At 42.5% G+C, this 16,530-nt stretch overlaps 2 protein-coding genes across 2 annotated transcripts; one reads left to right on the top strand and one right to left on the bottom strand.

Moving 5' to 3' along the window:
- Positions 1-5,541: 5,541 nt before the first annotated feature.
- On the bottom strand, positions 5,542-11,040 carry alg10 (ALG10 alpha-1,2-mannosyltransferase). The gene is made up of 3 exons (XM_012877111.3): positions 10,622-11,040; positions 8,499-8,696; positions 5,542-8,416 (listed from the first exon to the last, which is right to left on the bottom strand). Exons 1-3 carry the CDS (start codon positions 10,784-10,786, stop codon positions 7,355-7,357), a joined length of 1,425 nt encoding a protein of 474 aa, XP_012732565.1. The 5' UTR covers positions 10,787-11,040; the 3' UTR covers positions 5,542-7,354.
- A 1,772-nt stretch (positions 11,041-12,812) lies between these two features.
- tprkb (Tp53rk binding protein) lies at positions 12,813-15,984 on the top strand. Its single transcript, XM_012877069.3, has 4 exons — positions 12,813-13,076; positions 13,205-13,327; positions 13,837-14,013; positions 15,788-15,984. Exons 1-4 carry the CDS (start codon positions 12,936-12,938, stop codon positions 15,872-15,874), a joined length of 528 nt encoding a protein of 175 aa, XP_012732523.2. The 5' UTR covers positions 12,813-12,935; the 3' UTR covers positions 15,875-15,984.
- The last annotated feature ends 546 nt before the right edge of the window (positions 15,985-16,530 follow it).

Here is a 16,530-nt window from a genome sequence, read left to right on the forward strand (position 1 = left end):
TCTTTACAGAACCGCTTCAGTCCAGCCACACCGGGAAAGGTTTTCAAGCCTTGACGGCCTGTTTGAGGTCTCACCACAGCAGCTTAATTAGTTTAAGTCCAACCTTTGACTAGGCCACTCAAGGCATTCACGATATATCTGCATCAACATCGGTATTGGCCAATGTTAGTCATTTTTTTTTAACATATCGCTATTGGTCTGATAAGTAAAACTGGGCCGATATTGACAGCCGATGTTTAGTTCCATCTAGTTGTGCTGTGTGCCTGTGTTTCAGGAGGGGACGGGGTTGGTCATGCATTTTGTTTTTGTTTGGCCATGTGATAGTAAAGCATTGCAGCCAGGATTGTGGGTTTTTTAAATGAAGCGGAGATGCAATGTCAGCAGTGGGGTTGTTTTTCACGGTGTCAAAAGAAGACATACGAAAAGTAGCAGCTAAGTCCAGACTATAACCCACATTCAAAAATTCAGTTAGCCATTGTTTTCAGCCAGTACAAAATGTGTGTGTGTGTGTGTATATATATATATATATATATATATATATATATATATATATATATATATATATATATATATATATATATATATATATACATACATACACTGGTAAATATCAGTTATCGGACGATATTAATATCGGCTATCTATATCGACTTAAATTTTAATATTGGTGCATCCCTAGGCCACTCCTAAATCTTTGTTTTGGGGGTTTCTGAACCATAAACAGGCTTTGGATCCTTGTCCTGCTGCATTAACCAAGGTTCCTTGAGCTTAAGGTCCCAAATTGATGGCCGGACAATCTCCATCAGGGTTTTCAGATACAAAGCAGAACTCATCACTCTACTACCTCCATGTTTTGCCATGGGTGTGGTTCAGTGTGGAAGAGGATTGAGCTTTAAAAAAGACGAGACGAGACAAAGCTGAATCCATTTGTGGCCAGCGGGGACTTCTTTTTTATCCGTATGTGCATTTCAGTTACATTCCACAATGTCCCATATTTTACATGTCTCACCCCCTTTTACAAGGTTCACCTAACATGGTATTGGTCACGTACCCCACCGGATGTTTCCCATCATCCCTGGAAAGAATCCTCATATAACTGTTCTACTGTGAAAAACAGGAAATAGCCAAACATTAATCGCCCTTGATATCATTAGGAGGGTGTTGATGAAATAACAGGACCAAGTTTATATCAACCAAGTTCAGCAAAACTCCAGTTGTCCTCACGTTCAAATTAGATTTGAACATGTGAGCAAGTTGATTTGGAGAGCTTTTTCTCTCTCCTAATAAACGACTCGTGCATTTATTCAGGCTATTTTCCTGTAAAATGAAGATTTCTGCATTGATCTTTAAGTGGGGACACATAGGAAGGACGTCTCCTTCCCGCCTTATACGAAGGCATGCATCTGTAACATTTGACCTATTTCACCAGCTCACCATCAACAGAAATGAAGAGATAAATACAACAGGAACCCAGGCTATCATGTTGCCTTTTTCTTGAGCCGTGGTTCTCCAAATGCCAGAACACAGCAGTGAGAAGGACCGCCGTGTTCTTTCGTCCTCCCCTTAAGTAAAAATCAATGAAGCAGTGGGAAGGGGAAACAGGAGGCAGAGAGGAGGGGGGGAAAAAAGCTGAATTTCTGCAGGCTCAGGGGAGCTGAGAGGTACAGTCAGTTCCCTTCTTGCTTTTATTAAGTCTTTGATATGGCACTTTAATCCGGGGATGATCTAAAGATGGAGAACAAACATACTGTTTTATAGAGAAAACCAGTTTAGAAGAACGCACCCTCGATTGAACAAGTTTAATTTTCAAAGTTACAGATGCAGATCATTGACTCTTTATCATTTCTTATGTCGGCTTTTATGCGAGACTGCCTCCTAGCGGCGGATCTGCATCATGGCAGCACGGTTCTCTTTAAAGAGGGCTGTGGATGCTCCAGGGCAGGGGTTCTCAACCTTTTGCAAGCTGGGCCCCCCCAAAGCTGGTTCGTTGCAGTTGGGGCCCCAGTGCCCCCCGCCCAGCCTCGCTCTACCTTGCATAGATAGATAGATAGATAGATAGATAGATAGATAGATAGATAGATAGATAGATAGATAGCCCTAGGCTATTATTTTTAGGCCCACATTATTATTATTACTATCATCAGTAGCGGTAGGTAGGCCTATTATCATTTCTAGGCTATTGTTATAATTGGCAGTAGCACCAGACTTCTAATGTGAGCTTGCAGGCATTATTATTATTATTATTATTATTATTATGAGTAGTATAGGCCTATCACCATTACTAGGCTATTGCTATATAATTGTGAGGTTACATGCTTTTTTTTTTGTTATTATTATTATTATCATCAGTAGGCCTATCACCATTACTAGGCTATTGCTATATAATTGTGAGGTTACATGCTTTTTTTTTTGGTTATTATTATTATTATCATCATCAGTAGGCCTATCATCATTACTAGGCTATTGCTATAATTGGCAGTAGCACCAGACTTCTAATGTGAGCTTGCAGGCATTATTATTACTATTATTATTATTATTATTATTATTATTATTATTATTATTATTATTATGAGTAGTATATGCCTATCATTATTACAAGGCTATTGCTATATAATTATGAGGTTACATGCTTTATTGTTGTTGTTATTATTATTATCATTATTATTATCATCAGTTGGCCTATTATCATTACTAGTCTAACTCTTGGACTGAACGTATTTTTTGCCAGATGCATTCAAATAGTCACCAGAGTAAAGAAATGTATATTATATGTGAATTATGTGCGCCGTTTGGAGGTAATTTAGATAAAACTTGCTGTATAAGCGAAAGAGCACGAACGTTCTGCATTCGGGTTGTTCCGGAATGCGACGTCACAAACAGAACTAGTACCGTGCATGCAAATACTACGTCTTTTGCTACCGATTTGTTCAATTTTATTAATAACTCTTACTCTACGTACAAAAAAATAAATAAAAAAAATGTCTGATACATCTTCAAACTCCCCCTCAAGCATCGGCGACTCAGATAAGGAATATATATACGAAGAAACGGAGTTTGAACAAGGTGAACCTGAGGAGACTATAGCTAACGTTGCTAAGACATAGAGCCATGCTCCATTGTAAGTACCCCTCACAATCCTCGCTCGTGAAGTGTGAATTGCATAAAACACTTTTGTCACTGCTGGCAATTCAGTCCTTTCACGTTTCTTTTATGAATTTATCCCATTTCTTTCGGACCTTTTGATCCACCGGCCAAGTATGTAGCGCTACTTTCTGGCCGGCACTAGACCGCGGTGAAGTTGGCTTGACATGGACATTCAAGCTCCGCGGACTCAGCGGAGCACTCTTGAGAAACAAAAATCAAATCAGATTTATTGACGGTCCCACCGCGTATGGGAGAACGGAGCAGCTGAGACACGCTAGCCGAAATCGAAGTCCTTCAACCGGATCAACCGTGAGCTAGATCCCGCTGACTCCGCGGAGGTTGAATGTCCAATGTCAAGCTAACTTCACCGCGGTCTGCACTACAGCTGCTAACTACGGCGATTTTTTTTAATATACATACATGTACAATGTATGCAAACCCTCTGGCATGAGTCTGTGAAAAGGATTAATAGGACAAAAACACCGAAATAATCCTTTGTGAACAATGTTTGTTTAAACCTACCGGGCGGCTCGTCCTCTTTGCTGAAGCGCTGTGTGTCCGCTTTCTGATGTTAAACAAACATGTCTGAACGTCCATCCATCCATTTTCTGACCCGCTTAATCCCTCATGGGGTCGCGGGGGTTGCTGGTGTCTATGTCCCGATATAAAATAATTCTTAGCCGTCCAGTGGGTTCATGGTTCCATGCTCTCTCATGTGTATTGCCTGCCGTGTTTATAAGGCAGCTATACTACTAGCTATGTCACCGTACAAGCCTTGGCCAGCATTTCACAGACTCCCTCCGTCCCTTCAGGCTTTTGCTGTATAAATCTGGCAATATGATACCATCAACCATCAACTTACCCTTAAAACGATCTTGTGATACGTTATCTAAAGAAGAAAAATATGCCGAGAACTCGTCAGCTTCCTTCCAGTCCGGCGCGCATGCGCGAAAAACCCGGATGAAAACCGCTTATCACCTGCATTTGCGCTCACTATCGACAAAACAATCAAATTTGTTCAAAACTTTTTTTTTAAAATCAGTCCAAACACATTTTATTTTTTATTCAGGAGTTATGTATATACAAAACTTTAACTTTTTATGAAAGTAGTTTAGTGATAAAAAAAAGTGCACATTTTTTTTTTCCAGTTTTTTTCCACTCCCATCCTGTAGCCTACTCGCGCCCCCCCGGGAGGGTGTCGGCGCCCCCCCGGGGGGGCGCGCCCCACCGGTTGAGAACCACTGCTCCAGGGTATAATCAGAACCTGGAGGCATGTTTTACATCTGGAAGTTTTTGATAGCAGCTGTGAAACCTCGATGAAGAAGAGCGGTGTCTTTTTTATTTTATTTTCCTTTTCATTTACTACCAATTCAAATAAGTCTACTCTTGATTTTTTTTTGGGGGGGGGGGGGGAAATCCAATGGTTTGTTCAGGGGTCCTTCATATTTTCCGTCTCAAAATGTCACGCTTTTGCCGACTCGATTTTCAAGAGATCCAAGATCTTTCTTAGCCCATTTTAAATCTATTAATAGTTTAGTAGGGCAGGGTAGGCGGGTATGTCTACCGTGGTCAGGGTTTAAATTTAGAACCTGTAAAGATGGATGGATGATGTGGAGGGACAGACCAAGTGATGAATAGATAATGGACAAGTCAAAGGGCAAATGAATGGATGGATGTATAATGAACAAATATATAGACAAGTGGCTGGATAGGTAATAGAAAAACGGATGAAATAGATAACAGAACTAGGTGGATGACAGATTAACACAAAATGGATGGGTAAATAAATAAATGATTAATGTATGGGAGGATGAAGGATAGATGGTTCAAAATGGACAGATGGAACAGGACAAATAGATAATTGACAAATTGATAAATCCTGGATGGAGTGATGGGCACATGAAGGGTTTAATGGATGAATAATTGAAACAGATGGATAAATGAATGGGTGAATGATAGATGGATAATGGAGTAATGGGTGGATGGACAGTTAGGTGGCCAGATGGATAATGGACCACTGGTTGGGGGGATGGATAACAGGCAACACAGAAGAACAGCTGGTTACAGCTTTTGGATGAGAGAAAGGGGAATAAACTCATCCAATAGATTTATACACAGGAGCAGACCTGGAAAATGCTCAAATCAGATTCATCTTCCTACTTTTCCCAAAACAAGTAGGAAACCCTGCTGGCTATTAATAAATAATAAACATGTTAAATTGCTTATCAGTTTAGCTACAACATCTGGATCTCAAGCCCAAAATAAAAAAAAACCCAACCATATGGCTCCCTCCGTAGATAAAGGACGAGGGGCTAAATGACACCCACGCCTCAGTGGGTAACGGCCATCGTGTCAAAGAAGCTACATAATGCGGACGTGTGAATGAACATCGCCTCGTTTTATTGGAACACATTTTATTCAAAGTTGTATCAAGAAGTTAACAGAAGTGGACGCAGAAAGATCACAAACACAATGGCAGGAGAAACAGGTTTAAACAAGGCGAACCAAAGCCGAAGCGTCCCGTTTCAGAGGGACCCGTGAATGCAGCGTCGTTACCAGAGCTTTAGCCGCTCAGAAACAAGAACTTCCTGACCTGCTCCATTTGGATGGTGTTAAAGGAGAAAAAGAGGACGACTGCTGAGCTGATCTTTAAGCAGGTGTCTGCATGCGGGACTGGGACTGGTGGGGGTCTGATGAGAGGACTCATCTACGACGCTGAACAGACGGCGGATCAAAAGTGACATCATCACGTATCACACTGTCACAGAGACGCTGGGTAAGACACAACCTGCAGAACTAATCACATGTCCACCAATTAGCAAAGACAAAAACACCAGAGAGGAGAAAAAAAAAAAAGAAATGGGAATGAATCACTAAGAAAAGCAACTAAACACACAGATTCAGCGTTTATCTCCAGTAGACCTTCATGGCTTTTGTAAACGTAAGAATTACGGTATGTATGGAAAACATGTCGGCTAACAGTCACTGTTCTTCACTTGGCAAGAAACGGAACATTTTTTGGCGTCGTTCTTCACCTCCGGGTCATTTGCTACCAACGTTACCATCACTCATAAACCGCCCTCACTTTGGCCTATCAGTTGTTTTTTCCCCCCTTGCAGCTAAATATCATCAAGTATGATTTTCTGAAATATTTTGGTTCTCCTTCAGATTTCGTACTGATCCGACATTAACTCACAAAAAACCCCAAAAACAACTAAAAACTAAACGTCAGAAAAAGGGGCATATAAAACGTTCTGCGACGGCAAAATTGGTCTGTCTTGTAATTTAAAGTGTAAGAACCTTGCTTTCAGCCAGCTGAGCCTGCAGTGCGCAGCAACAAGCAGGATGTGAACAGCACTATATGGTGGGATACAGAAATAACTTGAAATCATCTGTTGTATAAGCGGGTACAAAGGTCCCCCCCCCCCCTCCGGTCAGGTAAGAAGTGACGGATGGTTGTTCTGAAACGTCACATGGCAGGCGGCTCCGTCTTGTGCCTGAAGGAGTCCAAAACAAACGAGCGTTCAGAGACGGCCGTCAGATTGTGCTGCTGTCACGTGTACAGCCTGCTGGCAAAGAGTAGCACAGGGTTCTATTTCAAAACTTTACAAGTCTCAGATTTTCACAACTTTGTCCAGCATTTTTTTTTTTTAGAATAATGTTTTAAACTTTGGAGGACAAAACCTTTTGCCAATACTATGGTTTGATTTTCGACGTTTGTAAGCCTTTACCACGCCGACGTTGGCTTCTGATTTGGCCGCGTGGTAAAACGGAGATTTCATCCCTTTTTCTGCCATCTGGACTGTATTGAACGCCCAAAAGAGATTTGTTACCGACGATACATTCGCTTTGCCTTTTAAAAAAAAAAAATACAGTTTTTCCATACTGGGTGGGAACCTTGCTCAGAGCACTTTGCTGCTTTCATTTACAGTAAGAGAAAGAACGATCGCAAGTAGAAAACGCACAAATTTCACTGTGGAAAAAAGGACCTAAGGGAGGAGTTCAGAGAGCTTTTCCAGACGATAGATTCTCTTCCAGACTACAGCACACATATCAACGTCGTCTTTGTCGGCATCAGTCACCTTCTCTTGTAACCAGCCTCAGTAACGATTCATTCTGGCAATTTTGGATGTGACTGTCGGATCTTCACAGAGTTCTTAATGCCCGGTGTGCTGCTTCTCGGAGGAGACGACCGAACCAGGCCGCCTCTTCACCACATGAACCTCTGCGCGGCCGCGCTGTCCGGCCACTGGAAGCTCTTGGCGACGAAGACGTAGATGGTGGCGGCGTTGACGGCCGTGTAGAGCAGGAACTCGCCGGCGAGCCGCGGCAGAGACGGCAGCGGCATGTGGAGGCGGTACATCAGGTACGGCACGATGAAGTACCGGAACTCCAGGAGCTTCTGGGGGACGGTGGCGCACAGGAGGCACGCCAGGAAGGCCAGGCTCCAGAACAGAGAGCGGGACCTGAAGGCGTCCAGGAAGTTCCAGCCGGCGAAGACGTACGCCGGCACCAGCAGGAAGCGCACCAGCTCGTGCCTCTGGAAGACCTTCTTCCACACGTAGAAGGGGAAGTGGCGGTTATCTGCCAGGAGGTACTTGTGCACGAAGGTGAACTTCCACACCAGCAGCAAGGAGGCGGCGGTGACGCAGAGGAAGAAGAGCGGCTGCTTCTTCACGGCGTGGAGGAAGCGCAGGGCGCGGTGGTAGCACAGCGAGACGGGGAGGGAGAAGAAGAGGGCGAAGGAGAAGAAGTAGAAGAGCTGCGGCACGTTGAGGCACGCCTCGTGGCTCGTCCTGTCGCCGACCACGATCCCGTCGTTGACCGCCACGAACGCCAGGAAGGCCGCGCCCACCGCCGCGTACGGCCAGGCCACCTGCAGCACCGCCTTCACGTGCCCGGGCGACGCGGCGAACTCCAGCGCGAACGCCGCCACCTTCCGGGCGCCGGCGAGCGACAGCGGCACCTGGGAGGGCGCGGGCTTCTCGTCCCGCTTCTTGGCGTGCTCCGTCCTCCAGGCCTCGTCCATCTTGGCCGCCGCCAGCGTGCCGGCGCAGAACACCACCCAGATGATGTTGGTCTGGCGGAAGAGCACGGCGCAGACGCCGAGCAGCGCCGAGGCCTTGTGGCTGCCGTACAGCGTCATCAGGTACGCGAAGAGGATGAAGAAGGTGGAGCCGGCGTCCGTGTAGTACAGGAAGTTGAAGAAGTAGAGCACGGGGAAGGTGGACAGAGACAGCGCCGAGAGCACTCGCCGGGAGGTGGTCCGTGTCTGAGGGAGGGGAACGGCGGGGTTAGAGGAACAGGAAAACAACGACTTCCCCCGTCCCTCGTCCTGGAAGGGCCGGCCTTACCTTCTCCCTGTGGTGCAGCTTGCAGATCAGCAGGTAGATCAAGTAGAGGTTCCCGCAGTTGAAGAGCAGGTTGATGAAGCGCAGCATGGCCGTGGAACACACCACGCCGCCCGTCAGGTCGGTGAGCCACACCATCGGCTTGATGATGCCCACCGAGACGAGGTAGAGGCCGGGGAGGGTGGTGATCATGGGGTCCCACTGCTCCCGTTCAGGAAACACAAAAAAAAAAAAATCAGTTAATCATCAGTCTTTTCAGTAATCTGACCTGGTTTCTCTAAACTCGTGCTGCCCCCTAGAGGCAAACCCATGCATTTGTGGTCATAGAGCCCAACTGCTTTTGCGTCTGAAGCGCTCACCAGCTCTGCCTGCGCTTTCATACACTTGTTTTGGTAATATTTACAGAAATTCAAGCTTTAATGTCTAACCTCCTTTCATGCCGGCCTTTTGTCTGAATCTACTTTCAGTCCATCTGTAAAGGAAGCCCTTTATTCCCATGTACCCGAACAAATGCATACCGTAAGCAGTTAAGTATTTTGATGAACACTTGGATATAAACAATCAAAATGCTCCATTGCAATGTAAAATTTAAACGTTTGTTATTTTCAAGAGACTTCACAATATTCCCCTTTTTCTATTGCATGTGGTTCTGATCCCCATTTGGAGCAGAAGGGGAAAAAAAAGTGAGACTGGGATGCTTTGGTGCTTCAGACTCTGAATGACTTTAGAGACTTTAGACAGCTTTATTTTTCATTTTGTGTGCACAAAGTGCGTACAGAACGAAATTTCGTTTGCATACAGTAAATTGCACTAATTTTCAGGATAAAGATGCAGCAGCAATTTATGTAAACTATTTAAATGTAAACAATGTAAAACAATGTAACAATGTAAACAATGCAGGGGAAATAGACAGTGTGCTATTCACGGTATCCAGGAGACTGCCCATAACTGATGAAACCATGAATCTTCCTGTGTTTTATTTTTTTGGAAAGCATCTTTGAGTGTCCAAAAAAGCAGTAGTTTGCATAAGTCTGATGTATTATTATTATTATTTAGCAGAAAATGCTGAAGGGGGAAAGTCCAGCCTATGATTTCTGCCATTTATGTCACAGAGAATAATCTGTAGGACTCCAGCAAGTCCACTTCTGAAACAACCCAAAGGAGGGTCTTCAAAGTGTCCTAGTCGAAGTCCAAACTTAAATCCAAATGAGGGGCTGGAGTATTTGACCTTCAACGGGTTGGCTTGGACCAAAAAACGCTCTAATGTGATTAAAAGCAATTCTGCACAGCAGAGTAGGTCAAAATTCCTCCAGAGCACAGTGACAGACTCAGGGCCGGGAATCTGAAATGCTTAATGGCAGCTGTTGGCACAACCAGTTAATGGGTTTAAGGCAGTTAGTTTTTCCACTAAGGGTCCTTTCGCTTTTCCCGTATGAATTGAAATCATCACAGGGAAACTGCAGTTTGCATTTCCTCAAGTTATCTGTGTCTGATTATAAAATGTATTACGTGATCTGAAACATTTAGGTACGACAGTAAATATAAAAAACCTGAAATTGGAAGGGTTCAAATAAGGGAAACACAGCAGATACAGGCGGCGTTGTAAACACCACTACACAAGGTCTGGGTTAAACCATACTGCATCCCATTCTATACGTCCCACCTGTGGTCATCCTAGAATAAAAAAAATAATTAAAAAAAATACAACATGCAGGAGCTAGAATTTGCATCCTATTCTACCCTAGGAGGCAGTCAGATGTTTATTAATGCAAGATTTCAGAAACCTTCCTTTTTTTACAGCGTCTGGACGGTGAGGTAAACAGTATTATTGTGGCAATCACCAACCCTGCAGGGAGCTCTTCTTGCTGCTCATCCATCCGCTTTAAAACGTCTTCCTGCATGTCTTCAAATAACCGCTATCTTAAGATTTCACGATATTTAGTAGAGTGCAATCTGCTGATATGAGGTTTAAAAAGTTACATCTGCTAATGCCTCTCTATGTCTCTGAGATTAAAGCCTCCAACAAGCTGTCATGCCATTCCGGTCAAAGAGCAGGAGCCCAGCCTGATGGTTCTAAGCTTAATCCCGTCACCACCGCGACGGAGCCGCCCGGAAAGGGACGTTACCTCGTTGAATTTGCCCTCGCAGTATCTCTGCGCCTGCGGGACGTGGAAGATCTCGTCCATGTAGGGCTCCCTCTGCTCCCGCGTCACCCTGGAGAACAGCAGGCAGGACACCAAGAAGTTGGTGCTGCACAGAGCCGTGAACATGTAGCCTTCGAATTTCTCCATGGTTCTCTCTTCTTCGACGTTGCTGCGACGAGACGAGGCAGTTTGGGTCCGACGCTAACGGTCAAACTCGCGCGCGCCGCGCATAGCGACCGGGCTCCGGCGTTAAAGCGGCCGCGCAAGCCAGACCCAGAGAGAAAATGGCTGAAATGGACACAATAAATGTGTGAAAAACCGAGGAGTTTGGATTTTCCAACAGCTGGAGGTCCGCCTCAAAATTAAATCCGGGTGGAAACACTTCTTCTTCTTTTTTATTATTATTGCTATTACTTTTAATGGCGGTTGGCAAACAGCAATTTGGCGCATTACCGCCCCCAAACGGCAAGGAGTGTGAATGAGGACAAGTTTGTTAAATGAAGAATAATAAACTATTCCTTTTACTAACCCAGTAACCATCAAATAACGAAAACTAATCTTATAGCTTACATCAAAATTACTTTTTCTTAAAAGACTTATTGACATGGACAACACGTTATTTAACTTCTTGTACAATAACATAATCTATAGCGACAGTGCAATAATTTAATCTAACGACACACCGGGTCATTTATCCACTGTAAAATGAAGCAATACCACATGCTGTTCTTATCTCTATTTTCTATATTTATGTTTATTGTTTTATTTGTATATCTTATTTTACACCTGTTTACAAATAGTGCTTCCTTACTCCATACACTGGTGGAAATTCAGTTCCTTGAGGGAGCCATCCCAAAGGGATCCAAAAACTGTTGTTTCAGTCTGAGTCTAATAAGATTGTACTGTTTGTTTTTCTATTCAATATTTTCTTATTGTTCTGTTCTATCTCTCTCAGAATTCTATCACTAGATGTTCTATAGTTTCACTTTCCCCACAGAGTTCATATCTTTCTGTTTCATGTTTCCCAATTATGTGCGATGTTGAATTAAGTGCCAAGTGAACCAGCCTAGTTGAGTTCTTTTAGTTATTGGCCTTCTTATCTGCCATTTCCTTCCCCCCCTTAAGGTGAAGATACCAAAGAAACACTAAATAATAAACCAATCACCTGAATCCGGCATAATGTTTGCTGGATATCTGTTGGAATAACCTTCCTACACAGATTGGTAGGCAACTTGGGGTTAGGTGCCCAGGTGATAAAGGGAAGCTGGAATCAAACCCACAACCTTCTGATTGCAAGACAATTACTGTATCCACTGAGACATACAAAACAGACTGATACTGATAATCGTGTCTTATTTAATTAGTGAATTGTGATGTAATCAGACTGATAACTATACAAATTAATTATTTATTTTAGTTTTTACATGTGGAAATGTAAAAACTAAAATAACAGCAAAACAAAATAACATATTTAGGCAATGCAAAACACACAGATCAAATTGTGTTCAAAATATAAAGCTTTTTTAAAAATATATATATATAGTAAGTAATTTCTTGTTAAACACTAAAATACTGTATAAGTTTTGATGTATATTCACCAATATGGCGCAACCAGTGCATCTGTGTCTGGTGTATTTTTTGGTTAAACGTTCTTTTCCTTCATTCAGTGAAATAACTATCTGTACGGAGAGTAGCCATAGGGCGCAGTCAAGAAAGTAGCGTTGCTTCAACAATATTCTTTCTCAAGTAGAAATTAAAACTAAAGTTCTGCAAAACTACTCCTAAAAGTAAAATGTTCTCAAAAAGTCCCTCAAGTGTCACCCCTTAAGTAACACCAATATGTATTAGTTATATTAATTTAAATTATTATAACTACCAACATTTTAAGCACATTAGTAGTTATGTGGTATTTTCATTTGCAAACTTTGCTCAGTTTTGTTTAAATGATATCCACCTGAGTGTTTTATTAACTCATCTTGCCACACACAATATGGCGGACGAGCTCGCGAATCGTTTCCACTGGGCAAGTGCGGCATCTACTAAAAGCTTGTGGCTCTGAACACTTAACCGACGCCGTTATATAATAACATTAACACGCACGACGTTTTAGGACATATTTTCAAGCGTTTAAAAAAAAATATCGCGAGCGCGTTTCCGGCTGGCGATATTTTTGTTCCGGGCTGTGTCACTCTGTTATGGTTCCCCCTGCGTGTGTCAAACGTGAACAGGCGTAGTCCTTTATTTCAGCAAACAGCATCGTTCTATGACCACATAAATGTGATTTTTCTTTCCCAGCATGCAGCTTACGCAACCACTGGAGCTTTATCCCGACACCAGGGTGACGCAAGTGCTTTTTAAAAACGTGAAGAACGCCGCTGAACTGAGGCAGAAAGCGATGCAGGGGAAATTAAACGGCGCTCTGATCAACCCGAAAATGGTGAGCATCTTTTAGTTAGTTTCTTTTACTTTTACTATCCCCCCCCCCCCCCCCCCCCCCCCCCCCAAAAAAAAAGTACAGTTCCATGTTCGTTCTGAGATTTAAAGTCCAACTTTGTTTGCCTTCAGCTAGTGGATCCTTTCCAAGTGCTGGTGGCTGCCAATAAAGCGTTTCATTTACACTCCATTGGAAGCATGAAGACAAGAAGTCTCAACTCGGAGATAATCTTCAACCTGTCACCCACCAACAGCGTGCGTATTTTTAACTAAATGTCCAGCCACTGTGCAAATGCTCACTGTGTCCACACTAACAAAAGCATTGATATCCCTTTAGCTGTGTTATGCCAAACCACAGAGGTTCAGTATATTTCAATGGGCGTTGATATGATGGACCGACTCACTTGCCGTGTAATTGCAAGGAGCACTGGAAAGGATCGGTTCCATCCATCTTCCCAGCAACGGAACAGCATCTCAGTAACCGCTAGCAGAGAGCATCCCATAGCATGATGCTGCCACCCCCTTGTATAACAGTGGGGACAAGTAGCTCATGTTCTTTTGTTTCTTTTCCTAGATTAATTTATAGATATTAGCTGAACTATTTAGGAAATTGGTGGATTTCACTTCAGAGTATAGGTGACCGAACACAAATCCTTACCACCCTTTTTAGTTTTTTAACAACTACGGTGTGATAAACATGTTTGTGCACAAACGTGGTGAAGACTTTTCAGCCTTTTTTTTTTCACTTTCTCCCGCCGATGCAGATCTCAGACGCTTTCAAACGATTTGGGATCGCTGACGGAGACGACTCGGTGCTGGTGGTGGTGGTTCACGGCAGAGATGAGCAGCAGGCCGTGTCCGACGTCACGGCCGCGGTGGACGGGCAGCAGCTGCCGGCGGGCGAGGTTTCTACACTGTCGGACTTGGAAAAGATCCGAAAGGTAATGAATGATCTGACGTGTGCATGCCAGCGTGTTTGACAATCAGAAGGTTGCCGTCCTGAAGTATTTGACTGTCAATAGAGACAAGAGCTGAAGTTGGGACACGTCCATCAAAGCACGATAAGATAATAAATAGATTGGCTTGAAGAGCACACGTCTGTTTTTATTGCATCAGTCAATGCTGCACGATTTACACCAGGGTTCCTGCGGATCCTTAAAAAGTCTTAAAAGGCATTGAATTCTGTAATATAAAACTAAGGCCTTAATTGGCATTAAAATGTCTTAAATCAGTCTTTCTTAGGTCTTAAAATTGTTACCAGGTCATAAATAGGATTTTATTTTTGTAATCCTTACCAAACAGTAAAATAATTGATACAATTATATATTTTTTTAATTTACCGAACGGCTCAATGTAACCATTATTGGTTTCGTCCTGATAGCGGAACCAATAAAAACTGTTGCGGCCGGACCATAGCTGTGAAAAAGAGTTGGCATTGATTTATAGTTTATTTTAGTAGGGCACAAAACAAAGTTTGTGAATTCAGTTCAGTAGTTGTTAAAAATATATCTGTAATTTGTGTGTTTTTTTTAGCTTTCTTCCTATATGGAATGTTTTTCAAAATCTTTAACATGTCTACTGAGCCAGAAAGTAATGGTTTATATTAAAATAAACATTTGGGTAAAGTTGTCGCATCCAGGTTTATCTTGTTTATCGTGAAGTTGGTCTTAACTTTTTATTTCAAGTGGCATTAAAAAGTCTTAAAAAGTCTTCAATTTAACTTGCCTTATGCTGTAGGAACCCTGTATACTTATCAGGTGTCTAAATATTAATTTAATTTTCTTTATAGTTAAAGGCTGACACAACACACAACTGGAGTGACTTTTAGAGACGTGAATTTATTGAAAATGAATTTCTCTAAAACTCAGCTGAGCTTTAGATTTGCAGTTGCATCTCAGAATCCATCCAGCGAGCTGTCCCACAGCATGATGCTGCCACCACCATGCTTGACCATTGTTATAGTGTTCTTGAGTTCTTGAGAATTCTGTTTTAATACTTTTTGTTGGGGCCAAAAAAAAAAAAAGAAGAAACTTTGCCATCCAAAAACATTTGGATTCAGTCAGAGATTTGTTTTGACTTTTAGGGGTTGATTTCGGAGCACATGGCGTATTTCTTGGCCAGCGCCCTATTAGTCCACAGCCTTGTAAAACTCAACAGTGGACAGTGATACTGGTTTTCCACCGTGTTCCAGCTTGGGATATGCCTGAAACTTCATATTTCCTGGGATTTTGTTAGTATCGTAACCAATTTCCACTCTTCTGAGGTTTACAGTTGGACAGGACATGAATTGGAAAGATCCCAAATCTATATCCAAACCGATTTTTTTGGTATGGACACACCAGGATTCTGGGGTGGCTTTCCTTAAGACCCGACCGCAAACCTGTTGAAAATGTGTGAACTCTGCTTGTATAGTCTGAAGTCCATCCCGGTTCAGGGTGTGAGAAAAGTTTTCATCTGGTATTGGATGCAGATTGCACCTTTTCCCAAGAAGCTCCTGCTTATTTCAGCAGGACAGTGCTAACGTATGCTCTAAATATATTCCAGCTGCATTGTTCTACGAATGTGTGCAGATGCCAAACTTATAGTCCAAACTCGAGATACTGAGTGCGCTGGGAATGAAAAATGGGAACTGTTAAGCAGATATGCATAGCTTTTTCTAACTCCTCTTCTTCTCTAACTTTGTGTTTTTCTTCCCTCTTTGTGTCTCCATTACAGCTATACAAAGTCACACCTCAGGAGGAGACATGCGGAAATCTGCTCGATGCCGTCATATGCAGAATGGCCATCAAGGATGTCATGTAGCCCCCAAAGATGCAGCACCGATATGATTGAAAATCTGCTCTGTTCTCATCACGCAAAGATCTTAGGAACAGTTTCATGTTTGCAATACTCTTTAGTTTCCTGGGTCCAGTTAAATATGTCACATCTTCCTAGTCTTAGCATGAAAATGTTTCGTCTGGGTATTGTGTCTGTTTTTCTATTTTTTTTAACAAAGATCTGGAGGCAGTTTGGGGGTGAATTTGGGTATTAAATAATTTAAAATGACTTTCTAGGGCAACGAGTCTTCATTTACTCATTTCAGTGTCTCATTTTGAACAGATTTTAGGGTTTTTTGGACTGTAGGGGGCAGAAAACACCAAAAGCATCTATCTATCTATCTATCTATCTATCTATCTATCTATCTATCTATCTATCTATCTATCTATCTATCTATCTATCTATCTATCTATCTATCTATCTATCTATCTATCTATCTATCCATCGTTGCTTTTGCATGTATTTAAAGGGATAAATCTGCAGATTTACACACACAAAAAGCTTTCACACTAGAACAATGAATGGTTTAAAAAAATAAAATAAAATCACAGCTTACTTTTATTTACTTTGCATTCAGAAACAGAATTATTCCACTAATCTAAAAACTACCAGGGTAAACATGATTTGAACTAACCTCGATA

Source organism: Fundulus heteroclitus, chromosome 17 (genome assembly GCF_011125445.2).
Source record: "Fundulus heteroclitus isolate FHET01 chromosome 17, MU-UCD_Fhet_4.1, whole genome shotgun sequence".
Taxonomy (NCBI): domain Eukaryota; kingdom Metazoa; phylum Chordata; class Actinopteri; order Cyprinodontiformes; family Fundulidae; genus Fundulus; species Fundulus heteroclitus.